We start from the raw sequence: 14,934 nt of genomic DNA, 5'->3' as shown, positions 1-14,934 counted from the left end.
TGGTCTGTAGAAAACCTATTTACATTTTTTATATTGCATGAAATACTATATATCTTGTTTTTAAATCATAGGTATTAGTGGTCTGCAGGATTTCAAATTACGAATTTAGTGGTCTCTGAGGTCTGAAAAGTTGGTGACGCCGCTTTATCTCTTTTCGAGATTCCCAGATCATCAAAATGCCATCAACTTTACTAGAAGTGATCTGTATTTGCAGGGCAAGTACAATGTAAAGGCAGAGGTTTTGCAAATTGTCATCTTCCACATATGGAATGTATTGGTTTCTGTAATAAGGTTCTATTGCTGTAAACTATATGGAGTGATATGAGTTGGGCTGCCAGATAAATTTTCTTACTGAATAAAACTACATGAATACTTACATGTTTGTATCCCTCTTTATTATATGTAGAAATAATTCAAAGAGTCAAACATACCTAGTATAAATCACCCTATCCCACCACTCCCCTCATGTTGATAATAAGACATGTTTCATTATAGGAATCATGAAAGAAATTAAATGGTAAGTTGCTCAGCTGGCATTCAAACGAAACAAGAAACCAATTTCAACAGTCCTCTACATACATCAAATTTGTCTCAAATGCAATTTCTTGTGAGTGATCAAGGAGAGATTTTGTGCAAAACAATGTTTGTCAGCAATCTGGGTATTTGAATGGTTACTCCCCTATATGCAATCTTACATGATTTATAAGGCTAGACCTATAACTGAAATCTTTCCCACAATCTGGACATTCATACGGTTTCTCTCCTGTGTGAATCCTCTGGTGTACCACCAAACTGGAATTACGACTGAAACTTTTTCCACATTCAAGACACTCATATGGTTTTTCTCCTGTGTGAGTCCTCCAATGTTTCATCAGATTGGAATTATCCTGGAAAGTTTTCCCACAATTCGAACACTCATATGGTTTATCTCCTGTGTGAGTCCTCTGGTGTATCATCAAACTGGACTTCCGACTGAAACTTTTTCCACATTCAAGACACTCATATGGTTTTTCTCCTGTGTGAGTCCTCTGATGTTTCACCAGGTCAGAATTCTCACTAAAACATTTCCCACAATCCAAACACTCATATGGTTTTTCTCCTGTGTGAGTCCTCTGATGTCTCACCAGATGGGCATTCTGACTGAAACTTTTCCTACAATCTGGACACTCATATGGTTTCTCACCTGTGTGAGTCCTTTTGTGTATCACCAGGTCAGAATTCTCATTAAAACGTTTCCCACAATCCAAACACTCATATGGTTTTTCTCCTGTGTGAATCCTCTGATGTTTCACCAGATAGGAATTCTGACTGAAACTTTTCCTACAATCTGGACACTCATATGGTTTCTCACCTGTGTGAGTCCTCTGATGTGTCACCAGGTCAAAATTTTCCCTAAAACATTTCCCACAATCCGAACACTCATATGGTTTTTCTCCTGTGTGAATCCTCTGATGTTTCACCAGGTGAGAATTCTCACTAAAACATTCCCACAATCCGAACACTCATATGGTTTTTCTCCTGTGTGAGTCCTCTGATGTCTCACCAGTTGGAAATTCTGACTGAAACTTTTTCCCACAATCCGGACACTCATATGGTTTTATTCCTGTGTGAGTCCTCCAGTGTGTCACCAAATTGTGATTCCAACTAAAACTTTTCCCACATTCGAGACACTCATAAGGTTTTTCTCCTGTGTGAGTCCTCTGGTGTCTCACCAGGTGGCAATTGAAACTAAAACTTTTCTCACAATCATGACACTCATATGGTTTCTCTCCTGTGTGAGTCCTCTGATGTTTCACCAGGTTGGACTTCTGACTGAAACTTTTCCCACAATCTGGACACTCATATAGTTTCTCTCCTGTGTGAGTCCTTTTGTGGATCATCAGATCATAATTCCAAGTGAAACTTTCCCCACAATCCGAACATTCTAAGAGTTTCTTTCCAGTGCAAGTCCTCTTGTTTCTCACCATTTTGGCTGTCCAAGGAAACTTTTCCTTCCCACTAACTTCCAGTTATTTCCACTTTTTCGTTATTCCTATATTCTCCCCCTTGACATCTTAGGAAATGTTTGCTTCAGTTCCACATACTCTTTATGTTTTCCAGCTCAAAACTTTGTTCTTGTTATTCTCTCCTTTGTCTTTCATCTGCTAAGGAAGAAGAAGTGTTTTTACACATTCTGAAGTATCTGCCCCTCAGGAGCTCCAATTCGGCCTGCAACATGCTGGGAACAGCCTACAGAGGACCGAACGGAGTATTGGATCCCCCCACCCTCCGAAGCTCCGTTTGGCTGGCTATTGTTGTGGCCCACCAGCAGAGCTGGCAGCAGACTTGGACAGTGAGGTGGTTGAGTAGGGACATGGGCCAGTCCTGGGGTCTCCGGAAGGCTCTAATGAATACTCTGTGTCAGAGGCAGAGATGGGGCCAGGGCCACCTGACAGTTATCAGCTGCTTTTGGAGTCGGATATCAGTGGGGCAGAAGAACAGCTGGAGCCTGTTCCCAGTGTGCGCATGCGCAGAGTTGCCAGACGATGGGAACAGCTAAGGAACAAGTGTCGACTTGGGAGTAAGGCTACCGGTGGACGGTGAAAGGCCCCTCCCATAGTGAATAACAGAGGAGCGAAAGGGGAAGGGTGTTTGCAGGAGACAATTAGTTCATTCCTGCATTCTTGTCAAGTATTGAGGCATTTGAAAGATATCGGCCTGGCCACTCTCCAAGCTTGATAAAGGTCGGTAATTGTGAGCTATCTTGAGAGACTGTGGGAGTGGAAAGACTTTGCTGGAGAGGAATTCACTGTAAATTAAATAAAAGAGGTTAATCAGGACAAGGACTCCGCTTCATGCGCCTGGGAAGCCTAGGTCAGAACACTATGTGCAGGATGAATGTTGCAGCGCCTCTGTGGCTGTTCGTAAGGGCAAGCAACTGCTGTGGTGCTGCAAGATTCATACTTTCGGGACTTGTTCGTAAATGATAGGGGCCCTTGTCACCTAACATTCAACATTTACTAAGGGAACGCTTGTAACCCAGGGACTACCTGTACAGGTAGTGCTCCAATTACAACAGTTCTTTTAGTGACTGTCTGAAGTCATAACAGCATTGGAAAAGCAACTTATAAGGAGTTTTTTTCACACCTACGAGTGTTGCAGCCTCCCCGTGGTCATGTGATGAAAATTCAGTCGCTTGGCACTTGATTCACATTTAAATTTTACCCCAGTGCCCCGGGGTGACATGACCCCCTTTCATAACCTTCTTAAAGTAAAGGGTTAACATAAAATGTAAAGTTAAGCCGGACAAGAATGCCCCGTTGAATATCTTATCTACCTGACTAGGTCTAGGCAGGAAATTGTTAAGATTCTATCCTCATAAGGCAATCAAGATATCCTGTCACTAGGGTTAATGTGTACAAGGCATACGTGACACAGGAAGAATGTGTATTTAGGAGAATGATTAATATCCTGCCTGATAAAGTATAAAAACCTGTAACCAACTGCCCTTCGGGGTTCAGATTCTGCTTGTGTTATCGCTGCTGAACCTTGCGCAATAAACCTTTCCCTTCGACAAAGAGCTGGTCTGGTTTCATTTCTGCAACCTTCTGACAAGCAAAGTCAATGGGGAAGACAGATTCACTTCGACAGTTTGATTGATTCAATTACTGCTGTGATTCATTTAACAAGGACGACAGGAAAGGTCGTAAAATGGGGCAAACTGACTTAATATATGTTTCACTTACCAAGAGAAATTTTGGCCCTCGATTATGATCGTAAGTTAAGGATTACCTGGAACGAAATAGAGAACAAAACCTTGAAGTGCCCACCCACATCGCTTCCAAACACACCTGTGTTTTCCCCATTTTGAAATCCAACGAGAAAACAAGCCCAAATATAGTTTGCACCTAATAGCAATAGTGCTTAGATTTATATACCGCTTCACAGTGCTTTACAGCCTTCTCTAAGTGGTTCACAGAGTCAGCCTATTAACCCGCAACAATCTTTGGTCCTCAGTTTACCCACCTAGGAAGGATGGAAGGCTGAGTCAACCTTGAGCCTTTAGAGATTTGAACTGCCAAATTGCATGCAGCCAGCAGTCAGTAGAAGTAGCCTGCAGTACTGCACTCTAACCACTGTGCCACCAAGGCTCATAATATAAGCCCAACCCCAAAAAATAAGCTACAGTTCAAATCGTCAGCCCGGAAGGTGCTTTTAATTTAGAAAACCTGATTACTAATCTACTCCTCTTGGGGTGGAGCGCGGAGCGCCAGCTGGCCTTCCATAGCCTTCCCTGCCAGGAAGGAAACCCGCAGGGCCCTTTCCATCCTTCCTGCAGCTACAGCCCCCTTTGGGCCCAGCAAGGCGACTCATCTCCATGTGGGCCCCCTCCAGATAGGTAGCCAAGAATACTGTTGGGCTGGCGGCTAGGCCTGCAGAGTCCTGATGCTGGCGATGGCTGGAGTAGCCCCTTTCCTCCTCTTTCCGCTCCCGTTCCATCGCTGGTGGCTGTGGCGGGGACACACTTGTTTGCTTTACTCCTGCAGTGAAACCCATTCAAGGCTCTGTCTGTTGCTATGCCAAAACGCCAATTCACTGAGATAGGATTGATTTTTCAGCAAGCAGTTTCAGGAGGTGCACAAGAATCCACTCAGGGCGGTGATTTGAGCCCTGGAGCCTTGAGTGGGTTTCTTGCCTCTTTCCTGCTGCATGCAGTCAAGCCAACAAGCATGGACAGGAAAAGGCAGAGGAGGGCTGGAGGACGACGTTGGACAACAGGGGCAGAGGGCGCAGGGGCCGCAGTGTGGCACTATCCCCACCCTGCTTCCTGCCTTACCCGATCTGTTTGGTGATGGTGCTGCATGACCTTCCCCTCCAGGAAGGAGACTGTTGATGCCTGAGGGGCCCTTTCTATGCTTTCTGCAGCCACAGCCGCCCTTGGGCCCCACAAGGCCACCCATCTCTATTCGGGCCCCATCCAGATGGGTGGCCAAGGCTACAGTTGGGGGGGTCGGTGCCTGCAGAACCCTGATGCTGGTGGCATCGTGGGCAAGAGCAGCTCCTTCCCAGACTCACAAGGCACCAACCGAACGCCTCCTACCACCACTCCCTTTCCACAGTCGGTTGCCGTGGAAATGGCCAGGATATGCTTGTTCGCTTTACTTGTGCAGTGGGAAAGAGGCAAGAAACCGACTCGAGGCTCCAAGGCTCTGTCCATTGCAGCTCCAAAACACCAACCCGACAAGAGGGGATTGATTTTTCTGCAGACATTTTCAGGAGGGTGTGCTGAATCCAATCTGGGTAGCATTGTTGCAGGGCTGCAAATGAGCAGATCACACAAGGCGTGCAGTGGGGCGGTGGCGCCCAACGTCGTCCTCTAATACTGCTCGTCCCATATTTATGGCAGAGCTGGAGGACGATGTTGGCCATCGGGTGAGACGGGGAAGGGGTTGCTCAAGCCGACACTGCCAGCATCAGGGCCAGAGGTAGACTGCGGCTGCAGGAAGGATGAAAAGGGCCCGGGGGAAGCCTGTGGTCACCTTCCTGGCCTGGAAGGCCAAGCATGGCCAGCCATGCTCTCCAGGGAAGCTTGCCTGTGTGCTCTGCTTTGTGCTCCACCCCAGAAATGGAATTGAACCTTTGGCTTCTCTCCGGAATGGTGAAGCAACCAGGCAGGTAGAGGGCTGTGATTTTTCACTTGCTTTTCCTGCCTTTCCATTTTCTTTTTCCTGGATGGACCTATTCCCACACTGCACCCACTTTGTCATTCTTTTTCACACAGGAGGCGGTGAGCAGGCGGGAGTTGCAGTGTGGTGCCAACCCTGCCCCAACCCCTGCTTCACATCATGGTGGTGACACCAGTCCCCCGGATTGACTGCGCAGCTGCTTGTGTGAAAAAAATAAACCTTAATGGGTATTTTGTAGCAAAAATTAATAAAGACCCGTTGTTTTTTTCCTGGGAAACACACTAGTTAGGAGATATTATTTTTCCATTTGCATTTTTGCAGGGCCTAAATCTCACTAGAGGGCAGAATTCCGCTGAGCAGCCTTCCCAGTTTCCAGAGGACTTAAGTTTCCAGCATTGAAAGTACCCAGGCAGCCTCCAAAAAACATTTGGAGGTTGCTAGCTTGTAGAAAACTGATCTAAAGTGTCCTGAGCTTTAGTCGTTGGTTTTCAATCATCCTCGAAACCTCTCTACACCTCAAAATGTTATGACTGATTTCCTTTGACATGGAAGCACCAGCAGGCTCCTGTTGGCCAGAGATGTAGCTAAGATTTTAAGTCTGCTAAATGCCATGTGTTCCTCTATTTTCCTTGGCACAGAAATCTCCATTAAGTCAAAGTGAGTGAGACACCAAGATCTAGAAAAAGGAAAGAAGCTGCCTGTATTTGATAAACTAAACTAAGACCCTTTTCAAATAAATGTTTGAAAGCCTTGTAAAAAGGCTTTAAATCACAGGTATATGCATGTCTATTCACACAGAAATACACAAGCAAGAATTTGTTCATGTAAACAATTATGTGCGCTTCAGTGTGCAAAAAGACCCAGAAGTGCATTCACTAAAAGTTTTTCATCCAATTTTAGAAATCTAAGGATATTAACGGAAAAAAATGGTGCCCAAATCCTATGCAAGATTGAAATCATCCGTTCTGCCAATGAAACTCCTCCCTGCCAGGAAAACAAGATGTCAATAACAAGGAATGAAGGGCTGCGTGAAGGGCGAGGGAGACAGGCGGTTAAAAAATACGATTTTTTTTTAAACCTCCCAAAACTCCCAACGGAAAATCACAGGCAGCGCCTTCAATTCATGGAGCAAAAGGATAACAACATTTGGGGAAAGAAAGGATATGCAGCAGCAGCAGCAGCAGCCAATATCTTTCAGCCTTGTCCCTTCGCTGCTTCTCCTCCCACCTGCACTACACTCACCTCGCAGGAGCCGCTTCGACCCTCCAAACAGCACAAGAGGCTCCGCCAGCACCATCACCCTCCCCTGGGTGAGCCGGAAGAGGAGGTTCCTGTACACTTCTCCAAAATCCGCTCTAGCAATCCAATACTCTATAGTTTCCATTCGTTCCAGCTCAGCCTCTACATCCTCCCTCCCTCCCCCAGACTAGCAATGCCACTACGGTACTACATTTCGCTGCTTTAGAGGCGCGAGTGTTGCTTCTTTGAAGAGCGCCATCTAGCGACATATGGTTGAAAATCACGGCCGTTCTATTTCGACTCTAAAGCAAAATGTTTTCAGGGACTCCGTGTTTCCTTCCGTGCCATCAAGTCGCATCCGACTCGTATCCAGAACATGAATAGTTTTTGTCCAGGACAATCTGTCCTAAACTTTTTTTTCCAGGTCTCCTTAAATAATCGCCAGCTTCATCCTATTTTACTAGACTATTGGAGTAAAGTAGAATAAAATATGGATTAAAAATATAATTTGAATTTTTTGAATTTTGAATTTGTGTTTATTTGTATGCCGCCCTTTTCCCTGAGGGGACTCAGGGCGGCTCACAATCAAAAGGAAGGGGGGAAACAGACTTTTACATATAGACAGTACATGATTAAAACGCAACCTTCATACCATTCGGGCGGGTTACAATCTTTAGCCCCAGGCCTGACGGGATAGCCAGATTCTAAGGGCTGTGCGGAAGGTCTGGAGGGTGGTGAGGGTACGAAGCTCCATGGGGAGATCGTTCCATTGGGTCGGAGCTACCACCGAGAAGGCTCTCCTCCGCGTGGTGGCCAGTCGGCATTGGCCAGCGGATGGAACTCGGAGGAGGCCTAAACGATGAGATCTAATGGGTCGTGTGGAGGTGATCGGCAATGGCGGTCTCTCAAGTACCCAGATCCACTACCATGAAGGGCTTTATAGGTGGCAAGTAGCACCTTGAAGCGTATCCGGAGATCGACAGGTAGCCAGCGCAGCTCGCGGAGGATAGGTGTTACGTGGGTGAAGCGAGGTACACACACAATCGCTCACGCTCGCGCGGCTGCATTCTGGACTAGCTGAAGTCGCCGAATACTCCTCAAGGGCAGCCCCATGTAGAGCACATTGCAGATGTGAATTGCAGAATGAAGACCTGGCATAAAAAGGATAGTTAGAAGCTTGCTTAAGGGAAATGTCATCAGCCTCTAACCACTAGATGTTCTAGCCAACGTCCCCATGTCAAAAGTCCAAACCACAAGGTTCAGATAAAGTTCGTTAATGACACGTAGTCTATACCTGTAACAAAAGGAGAAGACCCCATCTCCTTATAAGGCTTTTCCCCCCAAATAACCAATAAGAAATGAGTTAAGTATTTCCGTGTTGCAATGCTTTTGAGAATGTATAAGCACGCGTGTTTCGATAATGAAGGTTGTTCAGAATTTGCAATGTTAGCCATTTCGCTAACTTTCTGAACCTGGCTGCCAAATAAACTTTTCCTGTATCCTGAGAAGTTTAAAGCCTGTCATTTTCTGCAACAGGAGCAACCCCCAAAATGCCCACTGGCATTGCCTCTGAGCCACATCTAGATAGGAGGTAGATATTATCTTCCTGTCTGTATTATTGGGAAGCCTAAATCAGAGCAGAGCATCCTCCCCAATTCCCAGCATTACTACTTTTCTCTGCCTCATTTCCTCCCAAACACCTTGAGCAAGACACTTGATCATTGTCACATGATCAAAATTCAGAAACATGACAATTGACTTATATTTGTGACAGTTGCAGTGTCCTGGGGTCATGCGATCACCTTGGGGGACTGAGCTGGTGCAGAACCTGTGGGTCTTCCTGGACTCATGGCTCCTGCTTGAAGAGATCTTGACCAGAGGAGGGGCTTAGCAGATGCATCTGGTCTGCCAATTATGCCCTTTCCTGAACTAGGAAGGACTTGCACAGGGGGTCACTCATGCCTTGGTCACCTCCTGTTTGGACTACTACCTTGGACCATCCAGAAACTTCAACTGGTCCAGAATGCAGCAGCACGCATCGTAATGGGTGTCCCTAGATTACCCGTGTAACATCTTTGTAATGGAGCTGCACTGGATTCGTTTCTTTAAAGTGCCATTCAACATGCTGGTCATAACCTTTTAAGCTATTTCTTTATTGTAGCAATAGCACTTAGAATTTTGCCACCTGCTAAATATGGAACTTATTGGTTTCTGTAGTAAAGTTTTATTTCTGTAAACCATATGAGTTGGGTTGTCATATACATTTTATTACTGAATAAAAATACATAAATACATACATATTTATGCCCCCATTTATTATATGTAGAAATAACTCAAGGTGGCAAACATACCTAATATAGATCACCCTACCCCACCCCACATGTTTGATAATAAGAGATGTTTCATTATAAGAATCATGAAAGAAATTAAATGGTAAACTGCTCAACTGGCATTCAAACAAAACAAGAAACAAATTTCAACAGTCCTCTACAGAAATTTTGCCTCAAGTGCAATTTCTTGTGTCTGAATTTTGCCTCAAGTGCAATTTCTTATATCTGATTAGGGAGAGATTTTGTCCAAAACAATAATTGTCTGCAATCTGGGTCCTTGACTGATTACTCCCCAATGTGTAACCTTACATGATTTATAAGGCTAGACCTGGTAGTGAAATCTTTCCCACAATCCGGACATTCATACGGTTTCTCTCCTGTGTGAGTCCTCTGGTGTACCACCAAACTGGAATTCCGACTGAAACTTTTTCCACATTCAAGACATTCATATGGTTTTTCTCCTGTGTGAGTCCTCCAATGTTTCATCAGGTTGGAATTATCCTGGAAAGTTTTCCCACAATCCGAACACTCATATGGTTTTTCTCCCGTGTGAGTCCTCTGATGTCTCACCAGATGGGAATTCTGACTGAAACTTTTCTTACAATCTGAACACTCATATGGTTTCTCACCTGTATGACTCCTCTGATGTGTCACCAGGCAGGAATTCCGACTGAAAGTTTTCCCACATTCAAGACACTCATATGGTTTTTCTCCTGTGTGAGTCCTCTGATGTTTCATAAGGTTGGAATTCAGACTGAACCTTTTCTCACAATCATGACACTTGTATGGTTTCTCTCTTGTGTGAATCCTCTGGTGTACCACCAGGCTAGAAATATGAGAGAAACCGTTCCCACAATCAGAACACTTATATGGTTTCTTTCCTGTGTGAGTCCTCTGATGATCTACCAGGTGGGAATTTTCCTGGAAACTTTTCCCACAATCTGGACATTCATACGGTTTCTCCCGTTTGTGAATCCTCTGGTGTATCAGCAGGCTAGACCTTCGAGAGAAACATTTTCCACAATCACAACACTTATATGGTTTCTCTCCCGTGTGAGTCCTCTGGTGTATTACCAGGTGGGAACTCTGACTGAAACTTTTCCCACAATACAGACACTCATATGGTTTCTCTCCCGTGTGAGTCCTCTGGTGTTTCACCAGGTTGTCATTCTGACTGAAACTTTTTCCACAATCCGGACACTCATATGGTTTTTCTCCCGTGTGAGTCCTTTTGTGGATCACCAGCTCAGAATTCCAAGTGAAACTTTTCCCACAATCCGAACATCCAAATTGTTTTTCCCCAGTGTGAGTCTTCTTGTGTCTCACCAGATTTTGTTTCATCGTTTTGGCTGTCCAAGGAACTTTTTCCTTCCACTGACTTCCAATTATTTGCACTTTCTTTATTCCGATATTATCCCTCTTAACTTCTTAGGTAATGATGTTTGCTTCAGTTCCACATACTCTTATTTTTTTCCAGCTCAAAACTTTGTTCTTGTTATTCTCTCGCTTGTCTCTCATCTGCTGAAGAAGGAGAAGAGTTTTTACATTAAGTCAAAGTGAGTGAGACACATACATAGCAGGACCTAGAAAAAGGAGCACAAAAAGAAGCTGCCTGCATTTGTTAAACAAAACTAAGACCCTTTTCAAAGAAATGTTTGAAAGCCTTGTAAAAAGAATGGTAAGTAAATCACACACAAAGACACACACACACATATATGTATGTGTGTGTTGTTTTTGTGCTGATAAATAAAGGGAGACTAGTATAGATCTATTTCAAGCTATTTAGCTCTCATCAGCTAGCCATACCCTTACTGGAATTAGATGATGAGAGCTAAATAGCTTGAAATAGATCTATACTAGTCTCCCTTTATTTATTTATCAGCACAAATACAACACAAATGTAACAAAGGCAACAGTAAAAATATTGGGTGTCTGTCTGGATGGTCTCTTGTGACGAGCCGATAGACAGAGATAGGAAGCAGTAAGCTTCCATATTTGGGCATACCGGGGGTTGTGACACTAAATACATATACACATACATATATATATATACATATACATACATACATAGATACATAGATACATACATACATATATATATGTATGTATGTATGTATCTATTCACACAGAAATATAGAACAAATAATTTGTTTATGTAAACAATTGTGTGCACTTCAGTGTGCACAAAGTATTAGTGCCGCTTTACAAAACCCTAGTACAGTGTTTCTCAACCTTGACGACTTTAAGTCCTGTGGACTTCAACTCCCAGAATTCCCCAGCCAGCTGGCTTGGGGATTCTGGGAGTTGAAGTCCACAGGACTTAAAGTCGTCAAGGTTGAGAAACATTGCCCTAGTAAGACCGCACCTGTAATACTGCAACCAATTTTGGTCACCATACTACTTAAAAGAGGTTGAGACTTTGGAAAAAGTTCAGAGAAGGGCAGTTAAGATGATCAAAGGCCTGGAGACTAAACCATATGAAGAACGGCTGCAGGTTTTGGGCCGGCTAGTCTAAAGAAAAAAAGAATTAGAGGTGACATGACATCAGTATTTCAGTATTTGAGAGGCTGCCACAAAGAAGAGGGGGTCAAATTATTCTCCAAAGCACAAGGAGGCAGGACAAGAAACAAGGGATGGAAACTAAAGAAAGAGAGAAGCAACCTGGAATTAAGGAGAAACTTCCAATCAGTCTCTATTCTATTCCATATCCTATCCCTAATTCGATTCTTATTCCTATTCTTGGAAGTAAAAGAAAGTAAAATCCCAGAAGAGACCAGGAGCAGATCAGTCCCATAATGTTGCCAAGAAAACTACATGCCCCTAAAATAACCAGGTTAAAGGACTGCAGCACCGGTGGAATAAAATCCCGGGGTGAGAAGGAAAATGTCGAAGCCTAGTTGTTACTCTGCTTTTACACAAAGGAGGAAAACAGGCGGCCCTAACTTGCTCCCGGCTTCTTGTCCGACCTGACCACGACTCACCTTCCAGCTGCTGCTTGGCCCATGGGAAAAGCCAGACAGCCACCCTGCGTGCCTCCTCTGGGAGCCGAAAGAGGAAGTTCCTCTCCCCGTCTCTTTTCCCGTGTAGACCCTTTCTAGCAATATTCGGTGGTTTTAACTCTATCACTCCTGTTGGATGTCGGATCTCAGCCACCATCGACGCCGCTATTAGAGTGGAGGTTTTCCAGTGTGGTCTTAGAGCTCCATCTGGTGACATAAGACTGAAAACAGGCACATTCTGTCCCTTATAATATGATGTTTTTCCACTATTAAAGGACATCAGTCCTTTGGTGGCTTAGGTCACTGGAACTGGCAACAACAACCAAAGCCTGCCACACCCCCGAACCACTTCCCTGGGAGGTGCCATCTGCGGTGCAATTTTGTTTTTCATTTAATTGCATTGCGTATGCGCGTGCAGCTAGCCTTAAGCGTGCACATGAGCGAACCAGCAGTAGTGCCTACACGGAACCCACTCCTGGACTATATCCATAATTTTTCTCGGGGATGATCTATCCCCAAGTCTGTCCTTTGGGGTCAGGCAGGGATGTCCTCATCACCACTGCAACGGAGCCTGGAGCTTTATTTCCAAGAACTAAACAAGGGAAAGCATCTATGGGGGGAATACAATGTGCCATCAGGCAACAAGAAAGTGCACCTCCCTATGGGATCAGCAAAGATTATTCCAGCCAGTTCTCCGTCTTGGGGTGCAGGATATCTCCCCAAAACTAACTTTGCAACTGAGGGAAGCTTGAAGAGTGAAGTTTGATCCTATTTAGCTTCACAAGATTACCAGCTGCTGCATCAGCTTTAAACAATTTCCAGCTTCATCCCATTAATAAAAGAATGAAATATGGAGGGGAAACGTTGAATTCACAGTCCAACTCCACATTGCTTCCAAACAGCATCTAGATAGCAGATATTGATTTTCTATCTAATCTCACTGGAGGGCAGAATTCCTGTGAGGAGCCCATTTCCAGAGGAGTTAAGATTCCAGCATGGAATATTCTCAGGCGGCTTGCAAAAAAACATTTGGAGGGCGGAAGTTTCTTGAAAGGTGACCTAAAGAGTCCTGGGCTTTAATTGTTGGCTCTCAATTCCTCTCCCAGGCCCAGAAAGCAACAGGCCTGGAGACCACCCACGCCCATAACTCTCACCTGCTTCACTACTTCCCTGGGACTCCTACCTCTTCCCACATCCAAATCACATGATGTCCTCCCTTAATGACCTAAGTTATTTATTACAACAATAGCATTTAGAATTATATACTCCACCCCACAGTGCTTTATACTAGTGATCACCAACCAGTGGTCCGTGTACTACTCGTGGTCCATGAGAAATTTTTAAAAAATCATGTTAGTGGTCCATGGGATTTCAAATTATGAATTTAGTGGTCTCTGAGGTCTGAAAGGTTGGTGACCCCTGCTTTATACCCAGTGGTCGGATTCAATTTTTTTTACTACAGGTTCTGTGGACGTGGCTTCATGGGCATCGTTAGGTGGTGATGTGACTGCATGGGCGTGGCTAGGTGGTCATATGACTGGGTGGGGGCATGGCTGGTTGCTCATTTCTTTAAGGTGCAATTCAACATGCTTGTAATCATCTTTTATGCCGTTTCTTTATTATGGCAATAGCACTTAGAATTATATACCACCACACAGTGCTTTACACCACCCTCGATTTACAATGTCAGAATATTGTCCCAATTATTGGCCCTCATTTTACTAACCTCAGAGGGATGAAAGGCTGACTTAACTTCAAGCACCATCAGGATCGAATTCCAGGCTGTTGGCAAAGTCAGCCAGCATCACTGCACTTTTTAATCATGACACCACCAAGGCAACTGTCATTACTGCACTTTTATTATTTTTGCATCCATCTGTTCTACCAGATCAGATAGGATGGACATCCTGCTAGACCATTCCCTTAAATATTGCCAGCTGATAGGAGCTAAGAAGTGTCTCTATTCCGTTGCAAACCCTGACCTATGGAACACACTTCCCCGTGAAGTTTGGGAAGCATTTATCCTCCTGGTCTTGTGTAAAATAAGAAAGTTCTTGTTGAGCCCCTAAAGACTGGGATAAGAAGCGTTGCTTGACTTGGAACCACATTTTTGTTAACATTTATTAAAATTATATGCCACAAATTGGAGGTTAACTTCTCCACTTTGACTCCTTGCAAGGAGAAAGATAACCAGTTTTGAGCAAGAATGGTACCTGACATGAACAAAATTAGTAAGGCCTGGAGGCCTGGTTAACTTCTAGACTAGCAATAGCAATAGCAATAGCAGTAGACTTATATACCGCTTCATAGGCCTTTCAGGCCTCTCTAAGCGGTTTACAGAGAGTCAGCATATTGCCCCCAACAATCTGGGTCCTCATTTTACCCACCTCGGAAGGATGGAAGGCTGAGTCAACCCTGAGCCGGTGAGATTTGAACCGCTGACCTGCTGATCTAGCAGTAGCCTGCAGTGCTGCATTTAACCACTGCGCCACCTTGGCTCTTACTTGGCTCTGACTAAACAAAAGCAAGAATCACCTTTCTGAGATTCCCAGATCATCAAAATGCCATCAACTTCAGTAGAAGTCATCTGTATTTACAGGGCAAATACAATGTAAATTCAGAGGCTTTGCATTTTGCCACCTCCTACATATGGGGTTTATAGGTTTCTGTAATAAAGTTTTATTGCTGAAACCCTATTGA

At 44.4% G+C, this 14,934-nt stretch overlaps 3 protein-coding genes across 5 annotated transcripts in view; all 3 read right to left on the bottom strand.

Moving 5' to 3' along the window:
* Positions 1–249: 249 nt before the first annotated feature.
* Positions 250–1,499, bottom strand: LOC116502420 (zinc finger protein 774-like; the record flags this gene model as incomplete). Its single annotated transcript, XM_032208315.1, has 1 exon — positions 250–1,499. A coding segment is annotated over one exon (828 nt), but the record flags the coding sequence as incomplete, so codon positions are not given.
* LOC116504258 (zinc finger protein 774-like) lies at positions 1,478–7,071 on the bottom strand. 3 transcript variants are annotated; one of them, XM_032211184.1, is made up of 3 exons: positions 6,909–7,071; positions 3,726–3,771; positions 1,478–2,144 (listed from the first exon to the last, which is right to left on the bottom strand). In XM_032211184.1, exon 3 carries the CDS (start codon positions 1,965–1,967, stop codon positions 1,503–1,505), a length of 465 nt encoding a protein of 154 aa, XP_032067075.1. In that variant the 5' UTR covers positions 1,968–2,144; positions 3,726–3,771; positions 6,909–7,071; the 3' UTR covers positions 1,478–1,502. The 3 variants fall into 3 exon arrangements, with proteins under 3 accessions (XP_032067075.1, XP_032067077.1, XP_032067078.1); XM_032211186.1 differs by having other exon boundaries at positions 1,478–2,141; XM_032211187.1 differs by lacking the exon at positions 3,726–3,771 and having other exon boundaries at positions 1,478–2,141.
* Positions 7,072–9,201: 2,130 nt separating this feature from the next.
* The window catches only part of LOC116502419 (zinc finger protein 850-like), a 36,673-nt gene continuing 30,940 nt past the window's right edge, over positions 9,202–14,934 (bottom strand). The window contains exons 8-9 of the mRNA XM_032208313.1: positions 12,217–12,455; positions 9,202–10,665 (exon numbers count right to left, since the gene is read on the bottom strand). Of these exons, the coding sequence (XP_032064204.1) occupies positions 9,521–10,665; positions 12,217–12,455 (1,384 nt within the window). The 3' untranslated portion in view covers positions 9,202–9,520. The remainder of the gene's footprint in view (positions 10,666–12,216; positions 12,456–14,934) is intronic.

This window comes from Thamnophis elegans, chromosome 2 (assembly GCF_009769535.1).
Source record: "Thamnophis elegans isolate rThaEle1 chromosome 2, rThaEle1.pri, whole genome shotgun sequence".
Lineage (NCBI taxonomy): Eukaryota > Metazoa > Chordata > Lepidosauria > Squamata > Colubridae > Thamnophis > Thamnophis elegans.
This window is presented reverse-complemented; position numbering and strand designations above follow the sequence as displayed.

Coding starts and splice junctions, on each gene's coding strand:
- LOC116504258 (XM_032211184.1), bottom strand. CDS start 1,967: ATGGTGAGAAACAAGAGGACTTGCACTGGAAAGAAACTCTTAGAATGT.